Consider the following 14,286-nt stretch of genomic DNA (forward strand, 5'->3'; position numbering starts at 1 on the left):
TGAGGGGTGAGGCCGCGGGCGGTGCGACCCCAGCCCGGGGCGGCTCCCTGTGCCGCGGCCTCCCCGCCCCGCCGCGCCGCGCCCCGCCCCGCCGGCAGCTCCGGGCCCGCCCAGGCGGAGGCGCCCCCGCCGCCCCTCCGGGCTGGGGGAGCCGCCGCCGCCGCTCCAGCGCGGCCCGGCCCGGCGTGGCGGGGGGGGAGCGGGAGGAGGAGGAGGAGGGGAGAGGCAGGCAGGCAGGCAGGGAGGGAGGGAAGAAAGGAAGGAGGGAGGGAGCGAGCGAGCGAGCGAGGGGCTGAGGTGCTGCCGCCAAGCCGCCTTGTCGCTCCGCTTTCTGCAGCCGGTGCGGAGGAGGGGGCAGCCCCCGGCGGGCGTCCCGGCATGCTGAAAGTCACCATGCCCTCCTCATCCTCCTCTTCCTCCTCCTCCTCCTCCTCATCCTCCTCCTCCTCCTCCTCCGGCTCCTCGGCCGCCGGCCGCCCTGCCTCCGCGGCGCCCGACTACTGGATCGACGGCTCCAACAAGGACACCCTGGCCCACTACTTCGAGCTGGAGTCCGAGCTGGGACGGTGAGGCGGCACCGGGGCGGGCAGGGCGGCGGGGCCGGGGCTGCCGGGTCTCCCCTCCCCTCCCCGGCCGGGACTGCCGGGTCTCCCCTCCTCGGCCGGCCCTGCCTCGCCGTGCCGGGAGCGGCGAAACTTCGGTCTGTGTGGAGGGGCAGCGGCACAGCGCGCTGGCCTTTCCGGGGAAGGCGGTGCCCCCCGGGAGCCGCGCCGTGCGGGGTCCCCGACAGAACCGAGCGGCTTTCGGGAGGAGGCGTCGGTCCGCCTCGGCGAACGCCGCTCTGCCCGAGCAGCTCGGCGTTCGCTGGGTTACCCTCGCCGTCTGCCGACCGCGGCGGGCGTCGCTCCGAGAGCCCCAGGGCGACAGCCGGTTGGCAGCCCGGCTCCGTGGGAGCCCTGCTCCCGCCGCCGCCGTGACCAGCAGCCGTAGGCCGTCGCGCCGGGGGAGCTCCCGCCCGAGCCGGGAGCCCGCGGGCACCCGTGAGCAGGCCTCTGCCAGCGGAGTCCGTCCGCTGGGCCGCGGCGCGGGCGGGCCAGCAGAGTTCGCGTTCCGCGGTGGGTTCTGCGCTGCCGCCCTGGTGCTGCCGCTGCCTGGGGACTGGAAGGTCCCAAGCGCTCCGGGGCTTGGTTTTGTTTTTGGAACCGAAGTCCGGTTTGGTAGACTTCAGTTCCAGCCTGCGTCTAATGTGCAGTTTTTACTCTGCAAACACAGTTGTTGGTTCGTGTTGGATTTGTGGGTAAGATAACACTAAAAAAAAAAAAAAGTGGAAAATGGCAGCTTTTTCTTTTTTTTTTTCAGTAGATGACTTAAGTCAGTAGGTAACAAATAGCAATTGTTTATTTTGCCAGTGATAGATTGGAATCCTGGAGGACTGTGGGAAATTTGCAGGTACTGACATGGTTGCCTTGGTACAGTGTTTTCGCAGAAAGGGCACGCAGTGGAAGTTGTTGCCTCAGAGCATACCTGTGGTTGCCCTGCTGTAACTGATAGGGGTGGGAGAGGCTGCAGAAATTGCAATAGAGTATTGTTCTTGGCTTGCTGGCTAGGTCTTAAGCCTCTGCTGCTAGCTTTTTGCCACTATCGCTGCTCATGCTAGCCAGAGTTAAATAGGCATAGGTTTATCTACACTTACCACGTTTGTACGTGACTTCACTGTACGCCTACGCAGAAACATAAAAAGGTAAAGCAGGAAATATTGTTGTGTCAGTTTTGTGTCCAGGACTGACAAAAAAAAAGAAAGTATGTACTGCTGAATAACAGCAGTTGGTACTAACACTTTCACCTGGATTAGTACTGTCGTGTGTGGTCTGGCTAGAATCCCTTCAGCGTGTGTGCTAGTGACTGTGGGCTTTGTTTGAGAATAGCGTGTGTTGGTGATACATCATGAGTTTATTGCGTAGCTTGGGAAAGGGTTTTAAAATGTGTACGCTCCTGTCTGAGGAAGGAAGAGTTAATGAAAGCTGAGGTGCAGTGGGTTTTCCTACCTTGCAAGGTAAGACAGTAGGTGCTGAAACCATAACAAAAGGTTCAAATAAGGAAGATAACCACACCCAACTATCGCGGAGATGCGAGCTACTAAGTCTGCTCTGCTGTTGGATAGAACTGGGAATTAAGATTTAAAACAGAAGTAGAAAGAAAACAGGAGATAAGAACTATCTTAATCAAAGACTATGAGGTAGGGAAGGGAGGGAAAAGAACTCAGAGGGGTACATGCTCCAAGGGAAAATTGCACTAGTGGATATGGCAGTGAGACCTCCATCCTTAGGTCTCAAGGCTGGCTTTGGGATCCCCTCAGAGCCAGCATCCAGAGTGCTGATGCTTATCTCAGACCCCCTCTGATAGCCCAGGTGTATCTTAGCAAATCTCTAAGGGAAATCCAGCAATCCCTCTTGGTTCCTAAGTGTTATTAAAAACTGTGTTGTTTTATCTTGGCAGCGTTGTCTCCAACCTTTTAATTTTGGAGGTGATCTTGAACATGTCTACAAAATAATATTCATTACTTAGGTCTGTGGTGGTGAAAGTATATGGGGTGAGGCTGAAAAATGTGGGTATATGATCCCTTTAGATGCAGTAAATCAAACTAATATACTAAACCAACAGGAGACACGATCCTAAAATATCTTTAACAAACACAGGGTTGGAAGATGTCTTTTGTCAGACTGCAAAGATGTGCATTTGGACGGCTGTTGCCAGGTATGGTAGTTGCCCTTTGGAAGGAGATCCCTTTCTGCAAAGTATGTCTGGCAAGTCCCTGAGCCACCATAGTCAGTAGTTCTTGGTTGTATGACCAACTAAGGAGTCATGGGAGCAGAGGGGTAAGGTCCTGCTAGCCAGAAAAATAAACGGCAGAAAGCTTGGGTAGCAGTAAACAGTCGTCTTTCAGCAGTGGAGTTTCGCAGGGACCAGTTCGGGTGTCCATGCTGCTCAGCACACTCGTAAAAAAAAAAAAAGGGGTTGAACAGTGATATTTGCTGGTTTTATTAAATTGTGGAGAGTTTTAAAGACAGCATTGCCTATAAAGAATTGCAGAAAGATCTTATTGGACTGACAGGGCATTTAAATGGTGGGTGATACTCAGTTTAGGTAAATAAAACGGGAGTGGAGGAGAAACCATTTGGTTGCGCATAGAAGAAAGAAATCTGATTGACTCTTTACTGTTGTGTTGTACAGGTCTATAAAAATATCAGCTCTGTGCACACTAGTTATCAGAAACACCCCAAATAAAATGTCAGTCGCTTTTCTTTCCCAGGTAAATCCTGTAGTGAGGTTAAGACAGAGATCTCTGGAGACACGTGTGGCGTGAATGGAACACCTGGTTAGAGGTGCTTGTTTGCTGTTTTCGTTGATGCAAGCTCTGCAGGGCATAGCCAGTCACAAACGAGCCGCAGGAGGTAAGGCCGTTTCAGCGCGGTGTGTAGCTGAGTGATGGAACTCCTGGCTGCTGGATACTGTGGAGGTTAAAAGCTCGCATGGGCTTAACGAGGCAAGTTTACATTCAGGAAGTCCGTTACGGCTGATTAAACATGGAGATACTGACTAGTGAACTGTAAGTTGTTGAATGTTGTGAGAATGTTCTTTAACAGTATAGGTAGAGGTTTGCTCTGTTCTTACATTCTTCTTGAGGCATCTGTGTTTGGCGACTGTTAGAAACAGTATTCTGGGATAGACAGGCATTTATTCTGACACAGGACAGCTGTGTTTATGTTCTGCTGAATGCCTGGCTAGTTCACCTTCCTTTTAGTCCTTTTTTGATGGGGGAGTTTTGTGTGTGCCAGGTAACTGGATTCCAAAATGTTGTGAAGATGAAATTTTAGTCTCTGTTTTGCAAAGAGTATCTGTTCCTTCTCTGAAGGTTGCCACATTGATTGATTGTGGACATGTGAATTTCATTCTGAGTGTATTTCATCTACAAGCTTACTTTCCACACTACCTCAGAAAAAGGTTTTAATAATTTTAGGTTCTAAATTTGTATGTTTCTTAAAGACTAAAATCTTTTGTTAGCCTTATGTAACTCACGCTGTATCTTCTGGTACAGAGTTTCTGAATTCAGGATTAGTCTAAAAATGGTATTTGAGTGAAGAGGAAATTCAGTAACAATTTTTTTTTATATTCAGCTGTATTATGAAAAAAGGATTTCTCTTTGTTGGAATCTTAGTTACGAAATTTTACTTAGCATGCGCTGTCTTGCCTGACTGCACCAAACTACCTAACTATTTGAGTTTAAACTGCCTGATGTTATTATTGTAGGCATATTGCAGATCTTTTAAATGGTCAAGAGCACCTGGAAGTATTTCCAACCAAATCTTTAGGGCTTTCTTTCAATTTCTAAGACTAAATAAAATAGTAATAATTAAATAAAAAAAAAAAAGTTACAGGCATTTTTCTTTGTGTAAGAATGATAAATCAGGATCTTCCAAGGTTACCTTTTCCTTTGTGGGCAGTCTTTTGACTGTGTGATCCTTGCTGAGGACCCAAAACTGAAAGGCGCTCAGTGCTTGCAACTTACCTTGAATTGGCAGTGTGAACTGAATCGTAGGTGGTTTCTGTCCTTGAGTTCTTAGCACGAAGAGAGTTGAAATCCAATGTGTGGTCTGAACTCAAGATTTCAGTGTGCAGAATGACATCTTACTCTGTCAATCCTATTTATGAGTGCTGTTATAATAGCATCTACTTCTGTAACGGCAGTAGTAGACTGAATCAGGTAACTCCTTTGTATAAGCATAATTTTATAGAAATAGATTGGTTGTGCACTCGATGCTTTGAAGTTCAAAGAGTTTTTTCTTTGTATGCCAATTATTTTCCTTTGCATTCCTGCATTAAAAAAAGGCCTTTTTTCTGTTCATCTCAAGAGTCATTTGTTATACAGACTGTTTGCTGTGTTTATTTTGAAAATCAGTTGCTCATTTTGCTTTGGGGTGCATTTAAAATAGGTCAGTCCCTCCTTCAGTAACACTTTTGCTTACTTGCTTGTGACTTTTAATACTGGGCCTGAGGATTTTCCAAAGAGATGCAGGTGTGCTGCTGACAGCACATGGTGCTAGCTGTCCGAACGTGAGCGTGGAGTGCTTAGCTGAACCAGGATGAGAATTACCTTTGAGCAGAAACTGCCTGTGTGGATTTGCCTATCCTCCAGGTCACATCGTGCCACAAACTGCAACTTCCTGTTACCCTCACACCTTCAGGCAAGACGCAGGCATTTTCATGCAGGCAGTTCCTGCTGATAGGGAAGGCTTCTGAAGAGGTGGGTCTGAGGCCTCGCTTGGACTGTTGTGGTAGGTGCATTGGACTGTGCGTTGAGGTAGGAGGATCGAAGATACGGGTAGGAGATACAGAGGGCATGGTGTCCTTTTGGTGCTGGCCAAGGTGGCAGGTGGATGTGGAGAATGGTCTCTGTTGTGTGTTGCATCAGCCGGCATAGCCGTACCTGAAGATTTTTACTTCCTTTTCCTCTTGAGGGGGTTCTGTCCGTCTCATCTTTCCCCTCAAAAAATGTCCAGAGCATATGACCACAGGCTCTTCTATGGCGAGCATGCACTTTGCTCCTTCTACTGAAGCAGCCCTGTTGTGGAGAAGACAATCCAGTGTTAAACTGGCGAGAAAAGAGGATGTCAGATTTTTGTTAAGCAAGACACTGATTTAAGAGGGGGGAAGTCAGTCCCTATCAAAATGCATGTTGATTTACAGAGAGTCATAAATAAAAATTAATACCAAGCAGCGAATGTTTTCTGTGGAAGCTCTGTAGCTTCTTAACCCAGTGTTCTGGATGAAATTCCTTGCTTGGGTACCGGCAACCAGAACTTGCAATGTGTAGCTTGGGTTTTGACAACTACAATTCTGTACTCGGTGCAGGGAGAGTACTTTCTTCAGTTTTGTCTAGTTCAGTTCAACAATTGGTTGGTTCAGAATTAAAAACCTGGGTGTTGAAAAAGCAAGAAAATACAGTTTCCTCTACCATTTTGTAAATAAAACCCTGTTGAAAGCAGACATACCATTTCAGTTGAGGCTTTCTAATAATGGAGACAAATGGGTCTTAGGGTAGATATTTTGAACCTTGCCATAGGAGATTGTTATTGACTCTGTTGTCCAAATGCCTATCTGAGGCATGAAGTTACTTCTCTAAATATTAACTCTCTCTGCTTGTTTTTGATTTAGAATAGAGGAATGCTTTTTTTGAGTATTTGTTGGCACAGTTAACATTCCATTCTTGTTGGAAAATGAGTTATAAGTTTTACAGACAGTGTTCAAATCCCTTGGGTTTGTGGCAAATCCATTGTTCTGCTGCAGCCAGGAGTTTTGCACTGAACTGCAGACTCAACACTTCCTTCACTGGGTCTTAGAAAACATGATAAAATATGCATTTTTCACAATAGCTTACGTATATATCTGATTCCTGTTAATACTAAGACTGAAGCATTGTTTCCAATAGGTTTGCTGATGCAGTCGGCTATGGACAAAGCGTTTAGCTGTCAGCGCTTGGGGACAGTCTCGTCAGAGAACCTAAGACTATCGTCGCCGTCTTCTTTCAGGAGTATGTTAATACTTGTTTCTCTGGAAGAAACTGCCCTGCTACCTCTGTAAATAAGCAGATGACTTGTTTTTTAGTACAGTCAGTAATATCTAAGTCATAACTGGATTATATAAAAAATAGCGTGAAACAAGCTTTTGTTCTTCTAAATATGAACTTAAATAGACTACTGATAATGGCATGTATTTGCATTTTTCCAGTTGCAGAAGCACTGAGATTTTATTTGTGATGTTATATTGCACCATTCCTGTTTTTAAAAGGCAATTTGTGGGTGTGTCTACATTGAAGTTTTAATTTGGATCGGAAGTGAGTTTTGTGAAATCAATGTCTCAGTTATCCGCACTCACAGTGCTTTGCGTCAAGAGGCACGCTTGGAGCGCACAGAGCAAGCTGGATGTAGCTGAACTTGAAGATACAGTTCAGGAGCACTTAATCCACTGTAACCTTTTGTGAACATTCAGTTCCCAGGACCAGATCGGGGCTTATCTGACATAAAACCTGCAGAAAGTTTGTTGGTGTCAGCACGTTGCCGATATCCGTAACACTGGTGTGCTCCTACTGCGTTGCACTACTTGCTAGTGCATACCTAGATTATACGTCCAAGTGATACTGTATTTTAATCTACTGTAGTTAGTCTGCAAGTTGATTGATAGAATGCTTGTGATACCATGCGTTCAACATAATGCACAGCTCAGTGTGTGTCTGCTCACATTTTAATTAACTTGGAAGATAAAGGGAGTATATATTATATAAATCAAAATTCAGTACTTGGAGTAGGCAGTGAAAAAGTAGTTAGTCATTGCAGAGTATTACATTATCTCTGTACTCCTGTTAGTCTGTGTACTCAATGCATTGTGCTGTCAATAAATTGAGGTGTTACCTTTTTTCTATAAAAGGAGTGCTGGAGCAATTTTGAATAGCTGGAATGAATAAGTGATCGTTCTGTATAATTTTCACGGCTTTCTTGTACTTAAAAAAGAGCTATTAGTAATGAAAAATTATATTAGAGAATAGTTATTTCTTTATTTTCAAGTTATTTCTTTTGTCAGCCACTAGGCATTTTTATCATAGGTTTTGTTTACCTTTTTTAATTAAAAAATTTGTGTCTCTAGTGGAGACAATGAATAGCTCTTGAAGTCAGTACTCTTAAGAATACTGAAAAAGTTTTTTGCACATAGCGCTTTTAGGAGTTGAAACTAATGGTAGCATTTGTGTTAGTACAAGAATTGTCATACTTGGAAAAACATTGCGGTAGTCTGCAAGGGGTCGGACATAACGAAGTTGTTCTTTTAGCTTGTTACAGAGATGGTACATCTGAAATTGAGTAAGTATTTTCACATTAAGTTGAAACCATTTCTGTAAGTGTGATTGTGTAGTAAGTCTGTAAGCTTCTGGATGGAAGGCAGGTAAATTTACCAAAGCCCTGTGGCACGAGAAGCAAACATGTGTTCATTCCATTGTGTCTCTAAGTGTGTGCCCAAGTGTGCATAGTATTGTATAAGGGATTGTAATGGACACAGTTGCATAGGCAGAATTCTACCAGTAACAGATGTTTAAATGCTTGCTCATGTAGTCAATAGCCACATTTGATAAGACCACCAATTATGAATGGTGATCAGTGAACAAATAGTCAGTTTGCTGCAGCATGTGCCCCATCTGTGGAAGTCTGAGGACTTGCTAGGAAGGACTAGCTCTCTGCAGTCACTCAGATCAAAACAGTTTTATATTCCTGAATATTGTCTGAAAATGTCAGTCAGGAAATAAAAAAAATAGTCATCCCCAGCCCTACTTTTGTTTACAGTCCAACAAATTGAGGTGGCTTTATCGCAATAAAGCTGAATGATTCTTCTGTGGTTTTCTGCCAGCTAGAACGTTGGCCAGGCTTTGGGAAAGCGATCTTCTGACATTGCAAATTGTGTGGAAAAAAGTGCAAAGATTTTAATACTATTTTCATCTATGTGTGTAGAACACGCATGAACCATCAGTAGGAGTTAAGATTGCATAAAAAGAAAAAACGTGTACTCCCTTGTGGTTTCACAGTGAAGCAGAATTTAAACATATAAACTTGTGTATTTGCTGTTGAATTCTTTGTTTAGACATTCTTACCATGCTTCCTCTCATCACAATAATCAGGCCCTTATTATCTGAACAATCACTGATTTCACAGGGAATATTCTTTCTACAGTACAGTGATGCTCATTCTGAGAAAGGGTAACTAAATGTTTTGTGTATTTCCAAGTGGTGATGCTGCTTTTGGTTTTTGGTTTGTTTAATGTCTTTTTCAGTATTTAGGTTTCCCTATCTCCTCCATTTAAAAAAAAAAAACAAAAAAAAAACGGTAAGAATGACAACTTTTATAACCAGTCATTGACACCTTGGAAATACTCTTACATTTGTTAGTGATCCTTCATTTGGCCTTGCATTGTCAGTGTCCTCAGCCAGTCAGTAATCACCAGAAAATATGTTTTAACTTACTGGTTACTGCTCTTGAAAAGTGAACTCATCTCTAATTTATGAGGATTTTTTTTTTTTCTGCCCTGTTCTTTGGAGTCTGAGCTAGCAGCTCCATGAAATCTGAGTTGGTGAATCATTAAAAATTTAATTTAGGAATTTTTGTGTTGTGGAAGGACGTTGTTTTCTTGTTGTCACTTTTGTCTTACTTTTATATCTCGGTGTTAAGAAAGGCTTTTCAGAATGACCCCTCTTTTGGCAAAAGTACGCAGGATGTGCTTTCCCAGAGTCTATCTGTGTTAGCTTTTAAACGTCTAGAAACTCACCCGAACAAAGCAAAAACACCCATATTTCTTCCTTGCTCTTTTCCAAGACAGCAGTTGTGCTGTGATGCTTTTCCAGCTCTTAATGACCTAGGAAATATGGTCTGTTTCGAAAGGTAAATGCACGTTTTGTGGTGACGGGTCTAGTAGTGAAGGTTCTGCTCAGAGTTGCATCTGGGCTAGCAGCGTGCTTCGGAGCTGCCCAAATGTACTGTAACTGCTGAAGATTATGCATCTAAAGGACAAATTGACATTTCACTTGAGGTTACTGGACTGTGTGGGAAGATTGTGGTCATGCACATGGAAGCCTGCTTCTTTTTTCATGGTTAGCTGTGGGTTTTTTTAAGATCTATTAGCACCGTGCAGTGGGAAAGGTCATTGAGAGCGAGGTATCCAAGACCATTTACAAGTGTGGGGTTTTTGATCAACATGTACACTATATGTGCCCAATTTCTTAAACTATATATTGTTTAAAACAGAAAGAGTAGTGGTGATATAATACTATATCAATGCACATTTCAAATGTATCTTTTAGTTATAGAATGAATGCAGAAACGGTGCTGTTAACTGTCATGGGTTGCTATCAGTTAAAATACACGGACTCTTTGTGACCATCAATATTTGCATTTGTTGCCTTGAGGATAGATTGCTGAGGTGGTGTTGCTTTCCTTGTAAATTAAGTTAGGAGATCCTACAACAACATGATTTTGAAAGGGACCATTCGATCTGTAGCAACCAAAGCTTTTGTCTCTTTGAATTTCATCTGCAGGGTCTAACAGCAGAGAAATTATTTGGCGTGAACCACCAAATTACATGGTTGGAACTGTATGCTAATTCTGACACAAGTGAAGTAATCACCTGAACATCATAGTGCTGTAGCTTGTAAGTTGCCCTGCTTTCACATATGTGGTTATTCCTGCTAGAACTGAAGAACCATAAAATGTAAAATAAAAGATAAGGAAAATGGGAACACCTTTGAGGAAGAAAAATAGTTATAAAACATGCTGCCCTTTGACAGTTTACTATCTATGTATCATGGCTTTTTGGGGGGATAAAGCAGTGGTAAAAGCAAAACCAGGATTTATAATGCACAGCCTCAAAATAACACCATTAAAATTTAAGCCCTTCAGCAAATGTATAGCCTGTGCTCCGATGGATACCTCATTGTGAGCATGCATATGCCACAGACAAGATGCCAGAACTACAACTTTACCTCAGAACTGGTGTCATCTCCACAGTCCTTTTCCCCAAATTCTCCTCACTAGACGCACGTGATGCATCTCTCCTCTGGCCTCTCTCCAGGCAGGAAGAGACATCATTTTAAAACAGGGTTCCTCAACCCCTGCCCCCCGATAATTTTTCCTTCTTGCAAGTATTCATATTTTTTTCTCCCTTCAGATCATCATAAACGCACCGATACTATTACTTATTTTCAGTCTTTAGATCCTTAAAGCATATCCATATCTGCCAGGTTCAGTGCCTCTGGGAACTGATACTGCATCTTAAAATACTCAATTGATTGTGGTCTTATTTGTGTAGATGACCCTGATTACTCCACAGACTTCAGCAGAATTGAATACTGCATTAAAAAAAAAAAATCTACAAATGGCTTGATTTTGTTTCCTAATGAGACAGCAAAGCATGCGACTGAGGGAGGTCAATCAATCAGATCAGTCACCACAAATTGTGAATTGCTTGTGGACATTTGTTCATTTATTTAAGAACTCAAATGCTCACATTAGTAGATAACAAATTCATGTAAAGAATGAAATGCAGGAGTTCCAATTTAATCTAAACAAATTACTTTCAATGAACAATTTTGCACTTACAAATGAATGGAAATAAAAAAGTGTGCAAGAGCTTAATGAATATCCATGGAATAAGAAGTCTGGTATTACCTTAAAGTACTTCTGAAATAATATTCATGTTGTTTTTTCTTTAAATAATCCTTGTTAGCGGAGCCACACTGCCAGTACCAAAGAATGTGCTATGTGATTTTGTTTTGTGTTTTGCTGTAAAATAAAAATTAATACTGTGTTGAAAGGAGGGGACTTTCATACCACTTCTGTGGAAGGCTGGCTATTAATTGTGCAACTTTCAGTTGATAATGAAACCTTCTAGCTGCTTGTATTCTTTGGAGCTTAGTTGTATGAATTTTATTCGAACTTCAGAAAGTACCTTTTTCGGGTTCTCTGTATGTACCAGATGGTGTTTGCTGTTTCTGACTTAATAGGTGTCGTGCACCGGTCTTAACCTTCTGGGCCAATGAGAGTGTTTTAACAACATGCTTTGGGCCAGAAATTATTTCTATTCTTTTGGTACACATTGATTTTTTTTTTTTTTTTTTTTACTGTGGTGATATTACATACATTAATACTTTTGCAGAGAAAATGGGTGTCTTGATAAGGCTTATAAGGCCTCAAGATAAAGTCTGTCATGGATGAGCACTGATTTTTTTTCTTCCTTATTTTCTTGCCTGTTGACATGTTTTCTAGATTAATGAACCACAATTCTGATGTGGTGTACAGTGCTTTAGAGAGGTTTGTTTTTGTGATGGAGAACATTTGCTTGTCAGCTTTCCATACTGTGCAATAATGATGTGGTAAAACAGAACATAAAACATGTTGTGAACTCTGACATCATAATCAAAGTTCAGAGACCTGTAAGATACACGTGCATGAATGTTTTTATCTGCTAGCTTCATCAGATGCCCTCCCCATCCCGCCTTGTGCTGTACGGGCAGCAGATGATGCATCTCTTTACATTCTCTTCAAACCCTTATGGTTTTCTGGCTGATTAGCTCAGTACCATTAAAAAGGGAATGGCTGCAAAGTTCATTTTGTAATAGGAAGCAACACTTAATGGTGTAGACCCTGATGATCGTTTAGGAAATGATTAATTATTTTATTTAGTGACTTTAGGTTTCAAGTGATCAGATGAAGAAACAGAATAAAGGTGGGTGTTTTTCTATCCCCTACCCCCCCATTTTTTTTCTGGGATTCTTTGCAGCTGGATGGGAGCTGCAAGTGCTCATGGAGTGCCTATACACCCCTCTGTCACTTAACTGGCAGGGGATTAACTTTAGTTGAAAGAGGAAGCCAGGTCTAGTCTTAACAAAATATTGTTATAACAGCAGGTAACTGGTAATATTGGAGCAACACTTCTGACAATAGAAAGACAATAATATATTAATTTTCTTTGGTGCGAGGAAGAGGAAGGCTGGTAAATTTATTACATCTGATTCTTCCTTCACAGCAATTTAATTCAAGAATATCTTAGCCACAAACAAGAACAGAATTTGTATTGGTAATTAAAATTAATAATCGGTGAATGCTAAGTAAGATCAGTAATCAGTTGCTGGATTGGGTCAATGTGTAATGGAAAATCTGCAATGAAAGAGATCCCCTAAAATTCACTGGCGTATTTTCTGCTCTGACTCTGGAAACCCGTCTCCGTAATACCTCTGTAATAAATATGCAGGTAAATTATTTTTTGAATTTAAATTCAAATTCCATCTCTATGCATAATTCATATCATAGCTGTTCAAAAGTAGGTGGAACAGGAATAAAACTGAGTGAAAAAGGCAGTTTTATTCATTCATATGAAAACTGGCTCACAGAGTTGATTTGATTGGCAGTAGCATAAAGAGAAGACTCTTCTATTTCCAGATTATCATTCACTTCAAATGACAAAACAACCTTGGTCATCTCCTCCTCCACCTTCTGCTCCTTCTCATCACAACAGTATCTTTTTGACCATTTGAATCTTCAGCTTGTCTAGTTAAAAGATAATAGCCCATGTTACTATAACGTGATTTCAGCTGGTTTGATCTGTACTAGTCTATTGTTCTTGCAACATTTATGTATTAAAATAAAGAAACCAAGATATTTTAACCTCTTCACATTCTTTTTCTACATGCCTTTAGAAAAGATGAAACGTTGTTTGTGATGGAAACAATCATATTAGATGTATTTCCCTTCCCGATGACCATCTAAATGAGAGCTGGTTACATTTATTCTTTAAATAAGTAGCCCAGCAAATCTTACTTTCTTTCTTCTATTACCCCCTATTGTGTGAACTGGTTATGTTTGCTGTTTGTGAATGAGTACAATAAATATTCCCCACATAGCCTGTTTAAATGGTTTGCCATGGTGCTTCTTATGAACCATGTGTTTTAACTGTATTGAATACCTAGTAAGACCATTTTATTGTGTTTTCCCCAGTAACAGCTGAAACAGAATAATAAAGTTTAGCAAGATGTTTTAGTCATCTACAATGGCATGTGGCCACTGGAAGACCATATTTCATGCTTGAGAGTCATGCCTGTTAAAGTTTGTTTTATCCACATGTTCATGTCTTTACAGTAGTGAATTGGCAGATTTGAGAAACTCCAGAACTTCCATCTCATATTAAATTTCAGCATTCTGGCATTTGTTTTTGTTTTGAGTTAGAATGAGTAATTGAAGTATAGACATGATGTGGATGAGGGACAGTTTCACAGCATGGAATTTTTCAACAATTTTGAATTAAAATTTACAAACACTTTCAAATTTTACATTTTGTGTTAATTAAAGTCATTCTTGATGCAAAGTAACCACATTGCAGCAACAAACTATGTTTATCTCTTGTACCGTGGTGCCTTATGAGAGTTTTGATGCAGGTCCCTCTTTTAAGTGTTTTCACCGTCTGTCTTTGGTTCCTGCTTGAACGGTGTTTTTTACATGTTAAACCAATAGTGGTACGGCTTTCTCACAGCTGCTGTCTTGGTAGTTTGTAGCTGTCTGTTTGTTTGCTGCCCAAACTGTATGTCTTCCATTTTCCTTCTCTGTTTGCGGTTGATGAGACTTACATTTCATAGCAAAGTTCTTGTTACTTGTGTGTAATGCATGACTTTGCAGTTAATACAGCTAAACTTTATCCTTTTTC

General features: G+C 41.9%; 1 protein-coding gene across 1 annotated transcript in view; it reads left to right on the forward strand.

Annotated features, from left to right (window-relative positions):
* The first annotated feature begins 211 nt into the window (after positions 1 to 211).
* Positions 212 to 14,286, forward strand: part of CAMK4 (calcium/calmodulin dependent protein kinase IV) — a 190,830-nt gene continuing 176,755 nt past the window's right edge. Inside the window, exon 1 of the mRNA XM_075411737.1 lies at positions 212 to 566. Within this exon, the coding sequence (XP_075267852.1) occupies positions 379 to 566 (188 nt within the window). The 5' untranslated portion in view covers positions 212 to 378. The remainder of the gene's footprint in view (positions 567 to 14,286) is intronic.

This window comes from Opisthocomus hoazin, chromosome Z (assembly GCF_030867145.1).
Source record: "Opisthocomus hoazin isolate bOpiHoa1 chromosome Z, bOpiHoa1.hap1, whole genome shotgun sequence".
NCBI lineage: Eukaryota > Metazoa > Chordata > Aves > Opisthocomiformes > Opisthocomidae > Opisthocomus > Opisthocomus hoazin.